Consider the following 18,614-nt stretch of genomic DNA (forward strand, 5'->3'; position numbering starts at 1 on the left):
CAGTACAACCCTTTTTATGCTTCCTTTAACTTAGTGAACTTCGTGACTTCAGTGGAACTTCACATTAAACCATAGCTTAAAGCAAACTACAGGTCAACATGAATGAGCAGCGTGTTAGCCGTACTGCTCAAAGTTCCAGAGGCTCTCCTTCCCTGTTTCTGCCGTGGAAAGAACAAGCTTGTCGTTTTCCTCCAAGCAACCCATAGTTACAATTTCCGGTTTATTTGCGAAAAACAAACCATGAGCCTGGGTTTGAGCAACACAGGCATCTGCACAAGCAGGGGAGGAATGCTTTGGGAACTTTTGAGCAGTGCACATTGACATGCTGCTCATTCATATTAAAACTTAGTTTGCTTTAAACTATAGTTTAATGACACTAGTGAACTGGGTGATTGGGAATTAAAGAAAATAAGAGCACCAATTTCTGTGTAGATGGCTTGCATTCAGGTGTACAATCATCTGATTTCTTTTTCTTGCAGAGCAAGCAGTATGCACTTGACTGCAGAAATTAGGAACTGGAAGACTGCATATTAGCTTTAATCAAAATGGATTATTTATTACTAGAGGTAAAAAGGAATCTTGTTTTTTTTTTATAAAAAAAATAGTTTTGTGTCCAGTTCTGTAACATGCCTGTATAACTCCCGTTACATCTTTAGTATTACATTATATCAATGAGGAGAGGATATTCCACTTTAAATTTTAAGTTTTCCCTACTGAAGTGGCAGTCGTATTCAGGAGAAATAATGTTCAGTCTAATGTTAGAAATTTAGGGCTGTATCCAGTGCTGCAACTCAACTGGCACAACAGCCTTCTGTGTCCAGTGGAACTTCCTCTCCTTAGTGGATTTTGAGGGCATATATGGGGAGGGGAGAGGGAAAGAAAGACCCATGGCACCAGCAGAGCTCATTTTTATGTTACTTGTGGTGTATGAAATGTAGATGATTACAATAGAAACTGATAACATGCACTTGATATGTGGGTTATGCAACAGTATGTTGCAATGTATGCCCCTTTGCTATCACCCAGCTTTTCCTAATCTTCTTTTCTTGCTAAGCATTCTGTGGTAACTGAAGGTGACTGAGCACGTTCACTACTCATTGAGCTGGTTGGGGCAGCTGTACCCTTGAGTTGTTGTTTTTTTAAAAAAAAAATTCTGCATGTATGTTACTTTTTTTAAAAAACACACACCAACAGACTGCATGTATGCATATCATACTAAACTAGGGGTTGGCAACCTAAGGTCCATGGGCCACAAGTGGCCCACCCCCGAGCCGCCCCCAAATCGAGCCGCCCACTCGGCACGTCCCCGTGTGCTGTGCTAAACCAGCGTGGCGCAGGGACTCACTTCCGCGGTGCCAGAAATCGCATCTGCACAGACGCCAGAAATTGCGTATGCGCAGACGCTGGAAATTGCAGGCATGCACACTCATGCACATGCACAATCCAGCCCACGGAGGGATCTCCGCTGGAGTGAACCGGCCCAGGCGAGGTAAACCTTGCTGACCCCTGTACTAAACCATAGTTTATTGTTGCTTTTCAAAATGAGCATCTTTTGTTGCTCCATAGTTAAGACACAATATTAAGGATTGTGTATTTTTCCACTCATACAAATTGAGGCAGTTTTATTTATCCCTTCATTACCCAAATCTGTGTAAGGGGTGCTTTACGGCTCTAAGAGTAATTGAAGAATGAAAATTTGCTTTGCAGCCCAATCCTAAACATATTTTACTTGGAGGTACTCCCATTGAATTTGATGGGACTTACATCCTACCAGGTGTGCTTAGGATTTCCACCTTAGGTAAACAAATTTATTTATTTCAATTCCTTTGTATTGTATATAACTAATTTTGCATTGAAAATGTATTGTTTGTTTTGAAGGTGGAGGTCAAGCTGGAGCATCTGTTTCTGTTGCTATTGTATGGGGAAGCAGATAAGCAAAACAGAAAGGGTTATGTAACATTTATTCATTAAGGACATACGTATGAAGCAGGAAACTTGTTCATAGTTCAGTCCAGGGTTAGGTCATGGAGTAATCAGCTGTAAGCACATCTCACATATCTTGTGTTCCATCTCTGCAGTAAATAAGGTGCCGACAACAGTTCTTGGACTTCTGCATCTACATAAAAATGAGTGAAGTACAGGCAATGGTAGAATTCTCCGTGGAGCTCCACAAGTTTTATAACGTGGATTTGTTTCAAAGAGGGTAGGTAACATACAACAAATATTATATGTTCTGATGGTGTTAATTCCTGAGATATTTGTATGGAAGATTAATGAATGCCTGCAAATCCTGAGAAAAGGTGTATGTAGCCCTTGTAACTGGATTTATTTATTTTTTTTACTTTAAATCGCATCTTAGAGACGGTCAGGAATCAAAATTCACTAATCTGTGTAGTATCAATCATGAATAAAATTATAAGACAACTTAAGCTTGGTTTACATGTTCTCTCGTATGCATGGATAAAAGTTCTCTATTTTCAGGTGGTGTCGGTGGGAGCATTCAGAACACTGAGCCGGGGGCAGGATAAGCCTTTTTGTTTATCTATGGAAAATGGGGTGCTCTAGGGGGTGTAAGCAGCTGTGTATTTTTATGAAAATGATTGGTAATCGCCTAAAGATCCTTGCTCGCACGTCTACTTACTCATTTTGTGCTGTGGTCCATTGCCAACTGGAAGATGGAGCGACTGCAATGTAATTATATAGTCAAGAGAACACCCTGATTGTGTTTGTGGTGCTTGGATGGTAACCTTATTTTTATTGGTTGCCAAGTGTTGAAGACGTATCCAGTGGGCAGTAGTTTGTGTTCAGGTTTGTGTTCAGGTGATTGACACGTGCACAGGCCCACCCACCTGTTACATTTAGCCATCTAGGGGTTGGGAGATAAAGATCAGGCATGCCAGCCGGAAAAGGTTCCCCAACTACTGTGATGTGCAAATGCAGTCATTGTATGACTTAAATTGAGTCAGAAGTGTTTTGCAGCACAATCCTATGCATTATTCAGAAGTAAGTCTCATTGAGGAAAGTAGGGCTAATTGCTGAGTAAGTGTGCATAGAACTGCATTCTATACCTACTCAGAAATTCAAGTATATGTGTGTATAGAATTACAGTCTTAACTGCTAGATTCCATCCTTTCAGTATTGTAGAATATTGAGTTAAATAAAATGTCCATATTTGATATTTGTAAAATGACAGCATGTTGATATTGAAGGTGGTCACAATTCATTCAGATAAAATTCTGGTTCCATTGTTTATAATGCATTTGTCTTCTGTAATCAATATATTGTTTGCTTCCAAATCTGATTCAGATATGTTTCTTTCTACAACAGTCACCCTTTGGGGTTATGCCCTGGGTATTGGGCTTTCTTTGGGATCATACTTTCTATTCCTTTTTTTTTTTAAGAGGACAGAATTAGACATATGTGCAAATCCCCATTTACACATGATCTATTCGTGCATGTCCTCGCACACGCATAGTGCCAGGAACCCAGAAATGGGAAGTACCCTGGAGAGACCCTGGAAGTACCCTGTGAAAAGAGACCGCCCCCAGAGCATGAAGAGGACATTCTGTTTGGGCTCCGGGGAGGGTCACCTCATGAGCTGGAGGGACAGCGGGGCTTTCTTGAGGTTGCTCAGCCACCACTTCCTTGGGTGTCAGCTGAGCATGCCTCGCTGCCCCTTCAGCTTTCGTGGAGACCCTCTCCAGAGCTTGAAGAGGATGTCCTCTTTGGCTTCTGGGATGGATCTCCTCACAAGCCACTCCAGTGTGCTTCTCATTTACGCTTGTTTCACTGATGCCTGCAGAGGTCTGGAATGTAACCCCCACATAAATGGGGATTGTATTTATTTATTTAATGTATTTATCACATCTTTTTGTCTTGTTGATTTATTTCCTTGAATTAATTGCATACAAACTATGCATGTCATGTTCTGAATATAAAATGTTTGTTAGATGTTTCAGTTCTGAAAAGCACTGACATTTGCCCATCTATTATGAAAGAGCAGAACATTCTATATCTGCCTTGTTTTTGGTATTTGCCAACTGGTGTCCTCAGCTGCCTTGGCAGTTTCTTTGCTGCCTCAGACAGCTGAGAGATATCCTCTGGCTATTCCTGCAAGCCACCATATGGAATGTTGATATAGTAGTGCTAAGAGAGCTATCTGGAACTAGTAAGAGCAAATGAAATGTTACCTCTGGAAGGTAGTATAATTTGAGCTGAAAAATTTCCAGCTGAGTGCAAATTTAATATTGCGTTAATAAGTTCTGCAAAGTTTTGCATTGCATGCATAGTAATTGAGGGTGGTATAATAAGTAAATTATTTTAATTGAGGGTTGGAAATACAACACATTAATTTACCTAGTAAAGATCATTAGGTTAGGCCAGGGGGTGGCCTACTTACCCAAACTGACAGCAAATATTCAAAAAGTGGTTCTAGAGGCAGTTGACTTCAGTATTTCAAAAACAACAGCTATACCCTTCATTTGGGGATATACTATACAGTATTCTGCTTGTTGCTTGGTTAAGTCAGGGGAAACGGATGTGGTATACTCCAGATGTTGTAGGCTACAAGTCGTCAGCCTTTTTTTCAGGGGGTACTCAAGGGAACGCACTACCAATACCTCTTTTTGTTGTTAAAAAGTGTGGCACTTACTGTAACAACAGGCATAGGGAAACTCGGCCCTCCAGACGTTTTGAGACTACAATTCCCATCATCCCTGACCACTGGTCCTGTTAGCTAGGGATGATGGGAGTTGTAGTCCCGAAACATCTGGAGGGCCGATTTTGCCTATGCCTGCTGTAACAACTTCACAGTTTTTTCTAGAGAGAAAAAAGCACTGCTGGCAGGTGCTGATGGGAGTTGTAGTCCACATGTGGAAGGTGTGACATAGGCTATTCCTGCTGTAAGCCTTCTGCTGAGAACACATGGTCCCCTGTTTTCTTTCAAACTGCCTCTGAACCCCACCTTGTGAATTTAAGTGTATAGATACATTATGGGACTATGAAAAGAAGGGCATATTGTGTCTGACCTAGAAGAACTCATTTCTTAAACAAATCTGCCATTTATTGTTTGAAGAAAGGGCGCTTTTAATGTCTTACAAGTCTTGAATATTTCCTGTTACAGCAGATTATTTTTTTTAAAAAAGCAGAATGACTTCAGATATAGGAGGCCTTAAATCCCATCTGTATGATGATTTGAAAAGTGTTCTTCACAGTGGGCCTCAGTTGAACATTAATTGTCCTAGTTGCTGATTTTTTATCTTGCAAGGAGGAAACTTAATATCTTTAGCCTGAAATCAAAATACAGTGGTGCCTCGCAAGACGAAATTAATTCGTTCCGCAAGTCTCTTCGTCTTGCGGTTTTTTCGTCTTGCGATGCACGGTTTCCCATAGGAATGCATTGAAAATCAATTAATGCGTTCCTAGGGAAACCGCCTTCAGACCAGGTCCGGGGACAGTCTGCCCCCGGACCTCATCTGAAGGCTGGGGGGGGGGACAAGGGCTTTTCTTCCCACCCCCAGCATTTTAAAAAACCCTGGGACAGCGGAGGACTTCTCCGCTGTCCGGGGCGATTTAAAAGCCCCTGGGAAGGCAGGGGGGACAAAGACTTTCGCCCCCTGCCCGCCTTCAGAAGGTGTTCCCGCCCCCCGTCCCGCTTCGGAACAGCGTTCCGAAGTGGGGCGGCGGGGGCAGGTGTCCCCGCCCCCCCTCCCCGCTTCGGAACAGCGTTCCGAAGTGGGGCGGCTGGGGCAGGTGTCCCCGCCCCCCTCCCCGCTTCGGAACAGCGTTCCGAAGTGGGGCGGCTGGGGCAGGTGTCCCCGCCCCCCCCTCCCCGCTTCGGAACAGCGTTCCGAAGTGGGGCGGCTGGGGCAGGTGTTCCCGCCCCCCTCCCCGCTTCGGAACAGCGTTCCGAAGTGGGGCGGCTGGGGCAGGTGTTTCCGCCCCCCCCTTCGGAACAGCGTTTTAAAATGCTGGGGGTCGGGAGCGAAGCGCTGCCGACCCCCAGCATTTTAAAATCTCCCCGTGTCCCGGGAAGATTTTAAAATGCTGGGGGTCGGGAGCGAAGCGCTTCGCTCCCGACCCCCAGCATTTTAAAACCTCCCCGGGACACGGGGAGATTTTAAAATGCTGGGGGTCGGCAGCGAATGCTTCGCTCCCGACCCCCAGCATTTTAAAACCTCCCCGGGACACGGGGAGATTTTAAAATGCTGGGGGTCGGCAGCGAACGCTTCGCTCCCGACCCCCAGCATTTTAAAATCTCCCCGGGACAGAGACTTCTCTGCTGTCCCTTGGAGATTTTAAAATGCTGGGGGTCGGCAGCGAATGCTTCGCTCCCGCCCGCCAGCATTTTAAGATCGCCCGGGGCAGGCGGGGGGGAAGGCAGGCGGGGGGGAGCGCAGACTTTTGCCCCCCCGCCGGCCTTCAGAAGAGGTCCTCTTCTGAAGGCCGGCTGTGGGCGAAAGTCTTTGCTCCCGACCGCCAGCATTTCCCTATGGGCTTTCGTCTTGCGATGCAAGCCCATAGGGAAATCCGTCTTGCGAAGCGCCTCCAAAACAGAAAACCCTTTCGTCTTGCGGGTTTTCCGTCTTGCGAGGCATTCGTCTTGCGGGGTACCACTGTACTTGCTATCTTTTGGGCAGAAACCAGAAGGGTCTTTTTTAAACTTTAATTTTGACCAAAGTATTAGGGAGCTGGAATATGTGTGCCTCCAGTGTAGTCTGTATTCATTTAAGTACTTCACTTAAATCAGTCTTATTATGGGATTAAAGCATCAGTTGATTTAACAATTATTTTAATTAATCAATTATATTGATGTTAAAATCCGCATCCCTATCTAAAGCTGTTCTCTTAAAATATTGAAGCATAGTTTAATATACTTTATGACTTGTAGTTAGGCTATTATTTCAGAGGTCAGGAATTGAATTTTAACCTGTTGGCATACTTTGCCTGAGTTGACCCTGGTGAGATTAACATATTTGGATTAGCAAGTAAATATTTGTTATTGGAAACTATTTTCTCTCATAAAGTAGAATCTTCATTGTGTCTGAAGCCACCTGTTTTTGTATTGCTCATGTAGTAAAATGTGGATTATGTTGATCATGTGAGATTTAAGTTTTTTTCCAGAGCTAGTGATTTGTAGTGAAAGAAAAACTGAAAAATAAATGAAGCATTTTCACAACGTAACTTCAGATGCTCACATGCAAACCCACTTAATTAAGTTGTAATAAGAAAAACATTTGTTTGGCTGCATACTAAAGAACCCATTAAGTAAGCAAAATAGATTGGAAATCTGATCAGTAACATTGTTGATCAAATACTTCAGCTTGATTTATTGTAATAAGTAGTAATAAACATTTTATGAAAATTTTGTGGTAATAGCATTGAATAACACCATAGAATAGCATATGTTGTCATATGATATAATATAGAATAACATAACATAGCATATACAATAATTGTTCCTATTTATAATGGAACCAATAAAAACAAAAACAAAAATCAGTTCTCAATGAGATAATGAAGTGTGACAGAAATCAGAAGTCCTTGTGTGCGATCTCAACATATAGATTTTCAGAAAAAATCCTGGCCCCAAATTGGATCAGTGGCTTCTCTGCACGTCTGAGTAGGAATGTAAGCTGCATAAGAAGCCTACTGTAATTAAGAAACGCAAACCTGGCTAGTGGAGTTATGATAATATGTTTAACTGGTTTTTACTTTGACCTTATGCTTCTCTTTCCCTACTGGCTAATTGGTATTGAATTATTTTAATTACGATTAACAGTAGTGTATAAAATGCTTTTCGTAACTGATTTCATTAAGTGTTTTTTATGGCCCTCTTGATGGGGAAATAGGGTAGAAATATTTAAAATATATACATATCAGTTTATGTTAAAACAGTATTAGTTTGAAAATAATTTTGTTTACTGTAGCTTTTACCAGATTCGTGTATCAATGAAGATTCCTCCAAGAATTCCACACAAAATTGAAGCAAGCCTGTTACGTGCAACCAGTAAGTAAACATCTTTTCATTACTATTTGAGTGAATAATTACTATTTAATAAAGGAGAATTCTGAAATGATTAAAGATGTGTTAGTTAATTAATCATATACTTTTTGATTACGTGATTAATTAAGCTTAAGATAGGTGAAAACACTTGGTTTTAAAGATCTTGGAGAAATGTAAAAGGGCTGTATCTAGTTGTGTCCTTCCCATGATGGAAGACTCTTTGTTCCAGCAAACACTAGGTTAACTGAGGAAGAATACAATTTTTGCTTATTTCACCTTACCTCTGTGGCTCCCATCTGCTCTAGAATATGTTTGGTGTGGAGAGCTGTCTGCAGGAGAAAAGATGAATTTGCAGGTCCACATCTTCTCCCTTTCCCAAAGGGCTGTCCATCAGATAAGCAAAAATTACCAGTTTGCGTCCCGTGAATACTTCTGACAGTGGGTGTGAACTTTAGGGCCATTTGTGCATATATTGTTGCCTGTTGGAGGGCTGCTTAAAATGAGTACTTGGGTCTTGACAAAAAAATTACCCTTTGAGAAATCTAAGAGCCTTCATTCTCAAACTTGAAATGCGAACAGTGCTGTATTTAACAAAATATGTAAGCGGTTACTGACAATTTAGTGGATCTTTTGAAAAGGCAAAAAAAAAAAAAAAAAGTTGAAGTGTAAAAGTAGTTTTATACTGTGTTCCATGTTCTCTTGGATTTACTTTTCATTAAACTGCAGCTTATTCGTTACTTCCATCACTGCTTTTATACCTTGCCTGTAAATTTACACTGGCTCTGGGAACTGGTTTGTAAATGTTACTGTTATCTATTGAAGTAACTATGAATGCCCTTCCTTACTTGCTGTCAAATCAGCTTTCAAGTGTTTGAATGGACAGTCTTTTTAGAATACGCTATATGAATGACAAAATAATTATTACAAATAACCATTTCTTAAAATGAAGCCAAAACATGGTACAGTTGTCATTCTGTAAGTAAACATAGAATCAGGATATTTTGAGCCTTGATTGCCTCTTATCCATATTCTTTAGGTGCTGATCTTGCCTTTCCAGCTTCAGTCCATGACAATGTAGTCTGCAGTAAAACCTTTCAAATTCTTTATAAAAATGAGGAAGTGTCTGTGGATGATGTTATGATCTTCAAAATTAAAATGCTGTTGGATGAAAGAAAGGTAATAGCATATATTTAACTGTTAAAATAGCTTGACGAATTACCACACAATCAATCCTGTGTGCACTAGGAACAACAACAGTAGATGTGGACATAAATGTTAATGTTGAAGTGCTAACAGATACACCCGCAGCGTCCCTGGGTGCTACAGCGTTGCACACCAATATTGCCCATTCAAGGAAGGCAGCCAGTAAATATGCAGCAGCAAAATAATGCCATGACATTATCCTGCCCATTACAAACACACTCCTTCAACAAGACACAAGAAAACTCCCAGGAATAGATGACAGTACAGTCTCCTATAGCCCCATTGAGTTGGAAGCATGTGGAGCTCTTCACTGATTTCAGTTGGTAGTGCATTAACTTAGCACTTTTAGCACAAGTAATGTTATGCCATTGTTGAAGGTTGGATTGACCCTGAGTGAGGTCAGAATTCTGACTAACTTCCACTTTTCTTCCAGTATGCCCCTAATATGCCCAGTTCTTCCCTTTATCATGGTTGGTCCACTGCAGATTCTTGTTGCCATTCAAAAGGTTATGACAACATGAATTCCCTATTCCAATTTGGTTTTGCCCTCAACCAATACAAGAAGATTTAGCAATGATCCCCTCTCTGCCTTGCAGACATGGGAGCATAGCATTAAAATAGGACCATTCTTTATGATCAGTATTCAGGACAAGATCTAGGATTCTCTTAGACATCCAGGTGCTTTAAAACTTGATTAGTGTTCAAGAAGAAGAAGAATTGCAGTTGACTGTTCTATCTGTCGTTCTTTAGTAAGATCTTTTATTACTATATTTCAACTTATTATGCACCACTCTGGAATTGATGAAAAATTAAGGGTGGTATATTAATACTTTTTAGTAAATTTTAGTGAATTTGGAATGCATGGCACTGTGTTTGTCTGTTTGTTTGTTTGTTTGTACACACACAACTTTATTGTGGTCCATAGACCCAAAATACACAATACATTTTTATTTATTTACATTGTTGCTGTTGATTTCATTTCATTTTTTGATTATTCCCCTGTATTCATGCATGTATATTTGTAGTTACCTTCACACTGATTTGAAGCCACTTTGTGTCCTTCCTAAAAGAGGCTCCTGGGATGCCGGAGGGACATTGCTGGAACAACTCTTGGGTTGGGGCAACTAGCTGAAATGTTTTAAAATATTTTAAATGGTTCTAATTTTGGTTCCTCTGTTTTGTTTTTGTCGGGATGATGTTGGTCAAATGTTTAGTTAGGGTTGGTGGTTATTTTAATTCGAGTATAACAGTAATTTGTTTATTATTGCTATTGTTGTTATTGGTTTCTATTGATTTATTGGGTGGTTTGTTGCTCGTACAGGATATTTAGTTTTTTAATGTTTGATGCTTTGTTTTGTTTTTATATGTATTGTAAGCCACCCAGAGTGGCTGGGGAAACCCAGCAAGATGCATAGGATATAATTTTTTTTTAAGAAATTAAGTTAATAAGTCTGGATATGATTGTATAGTAAAACTGTAGTTTGTATTAATAACAATAATATATAATTGTTCTTCTGAAATGCCTGTCTAGATTGAAGAGTCTCTGAATGAAATGAATTTCCTGCTCTCTTTAGATCTACACTTTACAGATACAGATTATTCGTAAGTTTAAAACTAAACATTCATATTCTTGCTATTTCTACTTTTAAAGAAATGGTTTTTGCTCACAGTTCTTTGTGCATCAAGGAATTCTTTGTTTCAGTGTTGGTGGAAACTGAACCACATTTTCATGTAGCGTTTCCTAATGTTAAAGTAATGGGAAACTGGGATTGTGAAGTCCGTGGATGTACTGAAATTCCTGCAAGCAAAACAGCCCTTGAATTAGGCATGCACTTTCTAAAAGTTATTGAAGTTGTGGGTGGGTGGGGGACTAATTCTTTGAGAGGTTTTCCAGAGATAGATGCCTATACTTGAATTTATTATATGTTGTTTCCATCTTAACAGATTTTCCCATCAGATACTTTTATAAAAAATGATTTGTGCATTTCCACATATGTAGGTTATATTGACTTCATTGTGAGTTAAACATGGGTGGTTATGTGCAAAATCCTCTGTATACAAAAATACTGAGATGTATAAGGGAGACTTCAGTTATTTCACTGGGCAGAGCACCACTATTTCATTACAGGTCCTGCATATAAAAAAAGTAGTTAGATCTTGATGGATTTGTTTTATAGTAACTATGGTACAGGAGATTTGAAGCATTGATTTGCATTATTGTAGTATTAAATTACTTTCAAAATGTTGGTTGTGATTATACTCTTTTTCTTTTAGGCCAGATGACCTGAGCACATTGCAGCTAATTAGCAGCAGAACACTAAAGTTGCACTTTACCTTAAACCGAGGCCTTCATCACTATGTCAACGTTATGTTTGATTACTTTCACCTTTCTGTCATCTCTGTTATAGTCCATGCCTCTTTAGTAGCGCTTCACCAACCATTAATAAGGTAATTTAATATTGATTTTATACTTTTTAAAATTAATCATTTAATAAGATGAAATAATTAATTGCTTGTTGGTTTGGTCATTAAAGTGATAGTAATTTAGTTGGAGTGGTGATTATTTGAAATGTGTATTATACATACCAGTGACTAGTTCTATGTAAACCCTGAGTATTATAAATATCCGTTCAATTTAATTGAAATTTCTGTTTCAGTTTTTTGTTGGAATAGAAAGGAGATGGTAAGCCCAGGAGCTGCTGAATGATAAACCACACAACCATAACTGCTAGAAAAACCTCTGCCCTAGTTTTAATCAAGTAATGAAGTGATGCAGTTCATGATTAGTTTAATGGAATTTAGATTGCCTTGTTTACTTTGGTGGCCTAGGCTATGATAATCTTGCTTTTAGTGCTTTTAGTACAGGAATTGTGGCAGTGTTCTGGTTTATCTCTTTCTCTGGGTTATTCTGTTAGGGGCAGAGTCCCTAGCCACCTTTCTGCCAGTCTGTGGGGTGATGTTGGATTGAATGGAGGCATCTCTTTGCCCAGCCCTGCTTGCCTCCCACCAAACCTGAGAGTAGGTGGAAATGCCACTAGTGGGATCTCTACTGGTAGCAGCATGTAAAAAGCCCCAGAACTGGATGAACTGGCCTGCCTCTCTTTCCTTCCCTCCCTTCTCTGATGCCCTCTCACGTTTCTGCCTCCCAAAGGCTTGCACAGCTGTTTGTTGCAGCAGCCCTGGCTACAAGCTCCCCAGGCGAATGGTATCTCTCGGCTCGCCAGGAGTTGCTTCCCAGGCCCCTGTGGGGCAGTGTGAGGAAGAACCTCTCTTTGGGGGCAGGGGGGGCAGCTACAGATGCCCAGAGGACTCCCAAGGAGAGGGGAGAAGAGAGGAGACTGAGGGAACACTCCACGAGGGAGGCTTCGAAAAGGGGCGAGGGACTGCCAGCTCTGCAGGGAAGGGGTGACATAACTGGGCTCTTGAGCCCCATAGAGGTGCCACAGAAAGAATTTGGTTGGTTAAGGGACCCAAAAAGGTTGAAAACCTCTGCTCTAGGGGGTTAATGTGTGGTGGGGTGTCAGCAATCAGAGTAAGCAAGGGCATAACCCCTAGTTTAAAACATACGTGCTGTAACATGCTTCATGTTAGCGTAATAAAACACCAGTGAAAGAGGCAAGATGAAAATTACTGTAAACACCTTAGCTCAGCCTTCAGCAACCTGACATCCTCCCCAGATGTTTTGGACTACAACTCTTTATCAGTCTCATCCAGTACAGCACTGGCTGTGGCTGATGGGCATCGTCCAAAATGTTTGGAGGGTGACAGCTCAGAGAAGGCTGCGTTAACTCTTCACAAAGGATTTCCCCCTGCCCTTTTAGAATACAGTTTGTGTGTTTCCTTTTGTAACACAGCCATTTGTGCCACAGATTAGTAGGAGAAAGGCATGGTGGATTGCTGGAAGGAGAAGAATCTTCTTATCCAGAATTGGAAGCTAGAAGGATTAGCTGTTGGCTATGGTTAGTGGCAAATGGAGAAGATGAGTTGCCTTTCCTGGACGGTGTTAGTGCTTTTGCTGTCTATTGCCATTTCTATTCTTGGCAAAGGTCTGTCCATCTGTTGAGGTTCTTCTGTTATGGTGGCAATAATGTCTTCCTCTGATTTTATGGTTTCTTTGGAAGTCGTCCTAACTCAGTTAAAATGTTCTGCTTGCTAAAGGTGGTGGAAGGGAAACAAATAATAGTGATGGTATTCTTCCCTGATCATTCTTCACATATACAGTGCACTTCTCTTACACTGAATGTGTTGATCGAGCATCACATGAAAGGTCTTGCAGTAGAAGGAGTGTGGATTTGGAGTCTACCAAAGTCACAATCCCACACAGGCAACAAAATGTGTGGCTACTCCTGGGTTAGACTAGTAATGTATGAGTGTAATGGACAAACAGAGAGATGATGCAGAGAAGTGGATTGGGCTGTATTTGCTGCTACAGCTTGCACATTCTCACTGCACAACTTTCCCTTCAGATCCTAAGCTGGGGGTAAAAGTTTCTTTCACTGACTGTGTGTGAGCCTAATGTCCTTGCTTATTGCTACTCTAGCCCATTATGTTGATTTAACTTAGCATATATGGTATAATTGGAGTGCACTGTTGTACCTTACTGCATTTCTGGTTATCTTCCAATTGTCTTAAAATTGCTTAAGTCCTTGTTTTTGTCTTAACAAAATACAACCAGAAATGGTTGGAACTGTTCGATCTACAAGCCAAAGGAAGGATAAGTGATACTTAATTTCTCTGCAAGTCTTGGATGACACGATACGAGATTCTTTATGCACAGTGCTTTATTTAGAAGCTGTAAATTGTAGACAGTATATGTAAATAAGACTCTGCATCTTTTCACATGTGATGCATTTTTTAAACTAAATCTAAAATTTGACATATATTTGAGTGTGATTTTTTTTTTTAACATGTCTTCCAACAGCCCCTCTCCCCCCGGCAGATGGCTGCTTACCAGGCTCTGGGAAGGTTTCACAAGGGCCCTAGAAAGATGCTGTCTTGCTTACTGGGCTTTGGAAAGGAAGTGTGAGGGTTCTGGGAGCATCCCAGGACCTCCCACAACCTTCCCAGAGCCCAATAAACAAGGAAAATCAGCTGGATGCATGGGTTATGGGGAAATAAATAAATGGAGAGTAGAGAACAGTGGGTTTTCCCCACTCTTTATTTATTTATTCCTGCCCCCATAAGCGGTTGCGCTCATGTATGTAAAGTGAGCATAAGTTGCAGACCCACTGCTTATATACACATACACCCCTTGCCATATCAAGAACTGCTTTTGAAAGCCACATTAATTTCAAAAGTGGTTTACCTTATGGTATGGTTGCTGCTGTAACCCCAACTGATCATCAGTAACCGATACAGTGGTTCCTCGCAAGACGAAATTAATCCGTTCCGCGAGTCTCTTCGTCTAGCGGTTTTTTCGTCTTGCGAAGCAACCCTATTAGCGGATTAGCGCTATTAGCGGTTTAGTGGCTATTAAAGGCTTAGCGGCTATTAAAGGATTAGCGGATTAGCGGCTAAAAGGCTATTAGCGGCTTAGCGGCTTAGAAAAAGGGGGGAGAAAGCGGGGAAAAATCGGAACACTTGCAAGACGTTTTCGTCTTGCAAAGCAAGCCCATAGGGAAAATCGTCTTGCGAAGCAGCTCAAAAACGGAAAACCCTTTCGTCTAGTAGGTTTTCCGTCTTACAAGGCTTGCGGGGCACCACTGTATCACTTACATAGGTTTTTAGATTCCAGCCAGTGTTTTCCGTTTGTTCACCTGCCAAATTATACTTGCAAACTTTCTACATTTCTTATCAGAATCCGCCTTCTAGATTCTAGGAGGTACACTGGCACGTACCTCCAGTTGCAGCAGACACCTTAAAAGAATATGTTGGGTTATGGCTTAAAATGATGCTGTGTGTTCTTCGCCCATGTGTCTCTAATTCACCTTGCATTTCTATTCTGAATTTTGTTTTCTCCTCTGCCCCTCTCTCAGACATTTTTCTTTCTTTCTTCCCCCTTTTTTTTAGCTTTCCTCGTCCTGTCAAAAATACTTGGCTAAACAGAAATGCACCCGCACAGAACAGGGATTCTGTGATTCCTTCTCTTGAAAGTGTTGTTTTTGGCAGCAATTACACCAAACAATTATCAGCTGATGTAAGATTGTAATCATTGTTTTTATTTATTTTTTTAATTGCTGAAAGAAATGATAAATATTTAACAACATTATTTTTAACACACAAAGCATTTGTATCAGTGCAGTTGCACAAAATGTGTTAGTCAGGAATTGGGAATTTTAGAACATTTCTTGAAGTGTTGACTACTTTTCAGTGATACTGCATAATAGAGATGGTTTTACAGTGCCACGGTATTGTTTTCTTAAATACACTGAGGTTTTTCCTTTAAGTATTTACTCAAAAGTCCTATTGAAAAAGTAGTATGGTACAGGATTGCAGCTTTCATCCCTGAATGTCCTGCATGTGCATGGAAATGTCATTAGTTTTCTCATTCTCTGTCCAATAACAGTTCCTCATAGCTGCTGCTCTGGAGGTGAAAATGCCCCAGTCTTAGGGGAGTTTCTTGTAGACGGGCATGGAGGGCTACCACCAGAAGTGGGGAGCTAAATGCTGTGTTTAGACACACCTTTTTGTGACCTGTCCTTACCTTAATCTTTAAATGTAATTTTGTTGTAACTGTTAGTGCTGAATTGATAACTTTACAAATCTATTTTTAGGGCTGCAGTTTTATAATAGCAGAGACTTTCTTGAATCATGCTTACAATCTCCACCGTACTCTTTGTGCCAGTTTGCTGATTGCATTCAAAGGATTACATAGCTATTTTACCACTTTATCAAAAGAGCTGCCTTCCTGTCTGAAATTAGACGCAGGTATGTGAAATAAATACTTTATTTGCTTCTATATGTATCAGCAAGCACTTTTTATAGTACTAGATGTCTACAGCATATCTGGTATTAGTTCAGCAGATAGTATAAACATGAACTCTGTTTTCTGCCCTCAGATTTAATATATTGCACAGGATGTCTTTTATTTTGTTCTTCTTGACTTAAGATTTGCCCTGTTTCTTTTACCTTTAAGAACAAATTACCTAAAGTGCAATGTGCTATAATAAAAGGTTAAAACAGTTGTGTTGAATGGTAGATCTATAGCTGTACTTAGTGGTCTGATTTGCACATAACACTAAGCCGTGGTTTGTCTGAACATCTGAACTTTGCCCTGCAGACTAACCATTGTTTTCTAGGAACAAACTGTTATGTAAAGCCATGGTTTCTTGTTGGTTTGCAAACTGTGGTTTGTTTTAACTATGGTTTGGAGTGATGTAAAAATGCAGCAGCCTTTCTTAACCATGGTTTATTTTGATATTCCACCCTAGATGCTTGTCAGGCTGCAGAAGCATAAGGCAAAAGCAGCTGGAAAACAAGCTTACGTTTTGGAGAAACAATTCATGGTTTGTTGCCTTATCTTTTGAGATGGCTTGTGATTTGCTGAAAAAAATCATGATTAAAAAAACCATGGCTTAGTGTTATGTGTAAACACAACCATTATCTATAATTAATATTAGCTATGCTCACTTATAAAGCACTGTGCTGTCGATACTGGTTTGAGACCACAAGGGTGAATCTTTAGTTAAGAATTACAAGACAAAAAAGAAAAAAACATGCTGGCTGTTCTGTACATATTTATCAAAAATTATGAGTGGTGGAAGTTAAGGCTTTAATACAAGCTAAAAGTGGAATTCAACATTGGGTTATGATGAATGTTCTGTGTGTGCAAGCATTGCAGCTTGCCAGATGGAAAAATTCCCCCTCTCTTCCCACCACATGCTGTTCTGGGGGTTCTCCCAAGCCCCCCACCCTGGCCACTGTTGGTGGATTCAGGAGGAAGAGAGGGGCGTAAGCCCTGTTGAGCAAGTGGAAGTCCTTACTCAGGGCTCTGCCAAAGATTCATAAATTTAAAAAGAAGTATTTTTTTTAATACATTGGTTTAAGTCTAAATACTCCCAACTAAAGTATTTATTGGCTAGACCAGTGTTTTTCAAGCTATCTGATATGGTGGACTGGCATCTTCCCCCCCCCCCCTTCCTCCTGCAAGTGGCAGGGACTGGTACCATATTTGGTACCTGATGCATCCCACCCAACCAGGGCTGTGATGGAGTTACTGGGACCAATGGCCAAACAGGTCTGTGGATCCGCATTTTGGGTAGCACTGGAATAGATATGACATATGAGAAGCCCAATTTATTTTTGCAGTTTCTTAACACAATAGCTTGTACAACTGTCATTTTGAAAATGGGTTTTGAGAGGACTTGAGGTAAGCCAAGAAGAACATTGCTCCAAAGTTAACAGCTAAACTTTGACCATAAAACATTATTGTATTGCACAAGAATTCCTTCCCCTTTCTCTGCTTTTAGCCACCGCCTACTCTTACCAAACAAGACAAATAGGCTCTGCTTTAAACTTTGAGAAGATGAGAACGTGTCTTGTGGTTCAGTTTGAAAAAAGAGAAACTCATAGGTGTTCTTATAATATTACTTACCTGCACATAAGTGATAGCTTTATATTGGGTCCTCCTGGTTCTTCAACAGCTCAAAATAATTGTAGCTATATCACACACATATCCAGTATGAGCTCAAATACCTTTGGCTTTAATTAAAATAATAATCAAAAGTTTAGTCATTCTTTATCAATATGCTGAAACCTACAAAGTTACATTATAGTCCATGGGAGTTTAATTCCACCATCAAAAGGACATATAGATGCTTCTAAGCCTTATCACTTGATTGAACATACAGCTTCACCCAAGGAATTGATTAAAATAATAATGCAAAATTTAAAAAGACTTTGACTCGAGGGGTGACAAAAGAAATTACAAGATTTTATTGATTATTATATTCCCCACTATTCTTTTAATGCATCATCCCTGTTTACACCTGTGCAAACTATGCAGACTGGCCTAATTTCAGTCCAGCTGCTCTAGCGCTGCTGCACATCTCAGAATGCAGTGTTTAGTATGCAAACCAGGATGTCACTTTCTGTGGGGTAATGACCCCTGTTATTCATGTGATACCATATTGGTCTCTTGCTTGTTGCATAGTAAGCCAAGTTTCTGCACCTCTTGCACAATAGTGGTTTACATGCCCTGATTGTGCTTGCGAATTGTATCTATATTAGGATTTAGTCTATATTAGACTAAAAAGTGTTTTTCACCAGCAGCAGATATACAAAAAACTATTCAAACAATGCTTCTCTGTAAGAATTTAATCAAGCCCACATGTTGCATTAGCAAATTACTCAACTGTTTTGAAAAAGGGAACTTCAAAGTAGAAAGGGAGTAGCTTTCAATGTATGCTTCTATTGCTGACAGTTTCTGTTTTTAAAACTCCATTTGTGAATTTCTGAAATTTTTGTT

General features: G+C 40.3%; 1 protein-coding gene across 7 annotated transcripts in view; it reads left to right on the top strand.

Moving 5' to 3' along the window:
• Positions 1-18,614, top strand: part of FAM135A (family with sequence similarity 135 member A) — a 52,736-nt gene that overhangs the window by 7,859 nt on the left and 26,263 nt on the right. For 6 of the 7 annotated variants that reach the window (XR_014524629.1, XM_083497335.1, XM_083497331.1 and 3 more), the window contains exons 2-9: positions 480-566; positions 2,079-2,203; positions 7,929-8,008; positions 9,042-9,181; positions 10,740-10,810; positions 11,483-11,656; positions 15,218-15,344; positions 15,922-16,075. Coding sequence is in view for 5 of the 7 variants with exons in the window: in XM_083497335.1 (XP_083353461.1) it covers positions 2,127-2,203; positions 7,929-8,008; positions 9,042-9,181; positions 10,740-10,810; positions 11,483-11,656; positions 15,218-15,344; positions 15,922-16,075 (823 nt within the window). In the remaining 2 variants the exon portion in view is untranslated. Of the gene's footprint in view, positions 1-479; positions 567-2,078; positions 2,204-7,928; positions 8,009-9,041; positions 9,182-10,739; positions 10,811-11,482; positions 11,657-13,061; positions 13,168-15,217; positions 15,345-15,921; positions 16,076-18,614 lie in introns of those variants that run through there. The other variant, XM_083497336.1, reaches the window with a different exon arrangement.

Source organism: Podarcis liolepis (genome assembly GCF_965112155.1).
Source record: "Podarcis liolepis genome assembly, chromosome: 3".
In the NCBI taxonomy this organism is placed as follows: Eukaryota; Metazoa; Chordata; class Lepidosauria; order Squamata; family Lacertidae; genus Podarcis; species Podarcis liolepis.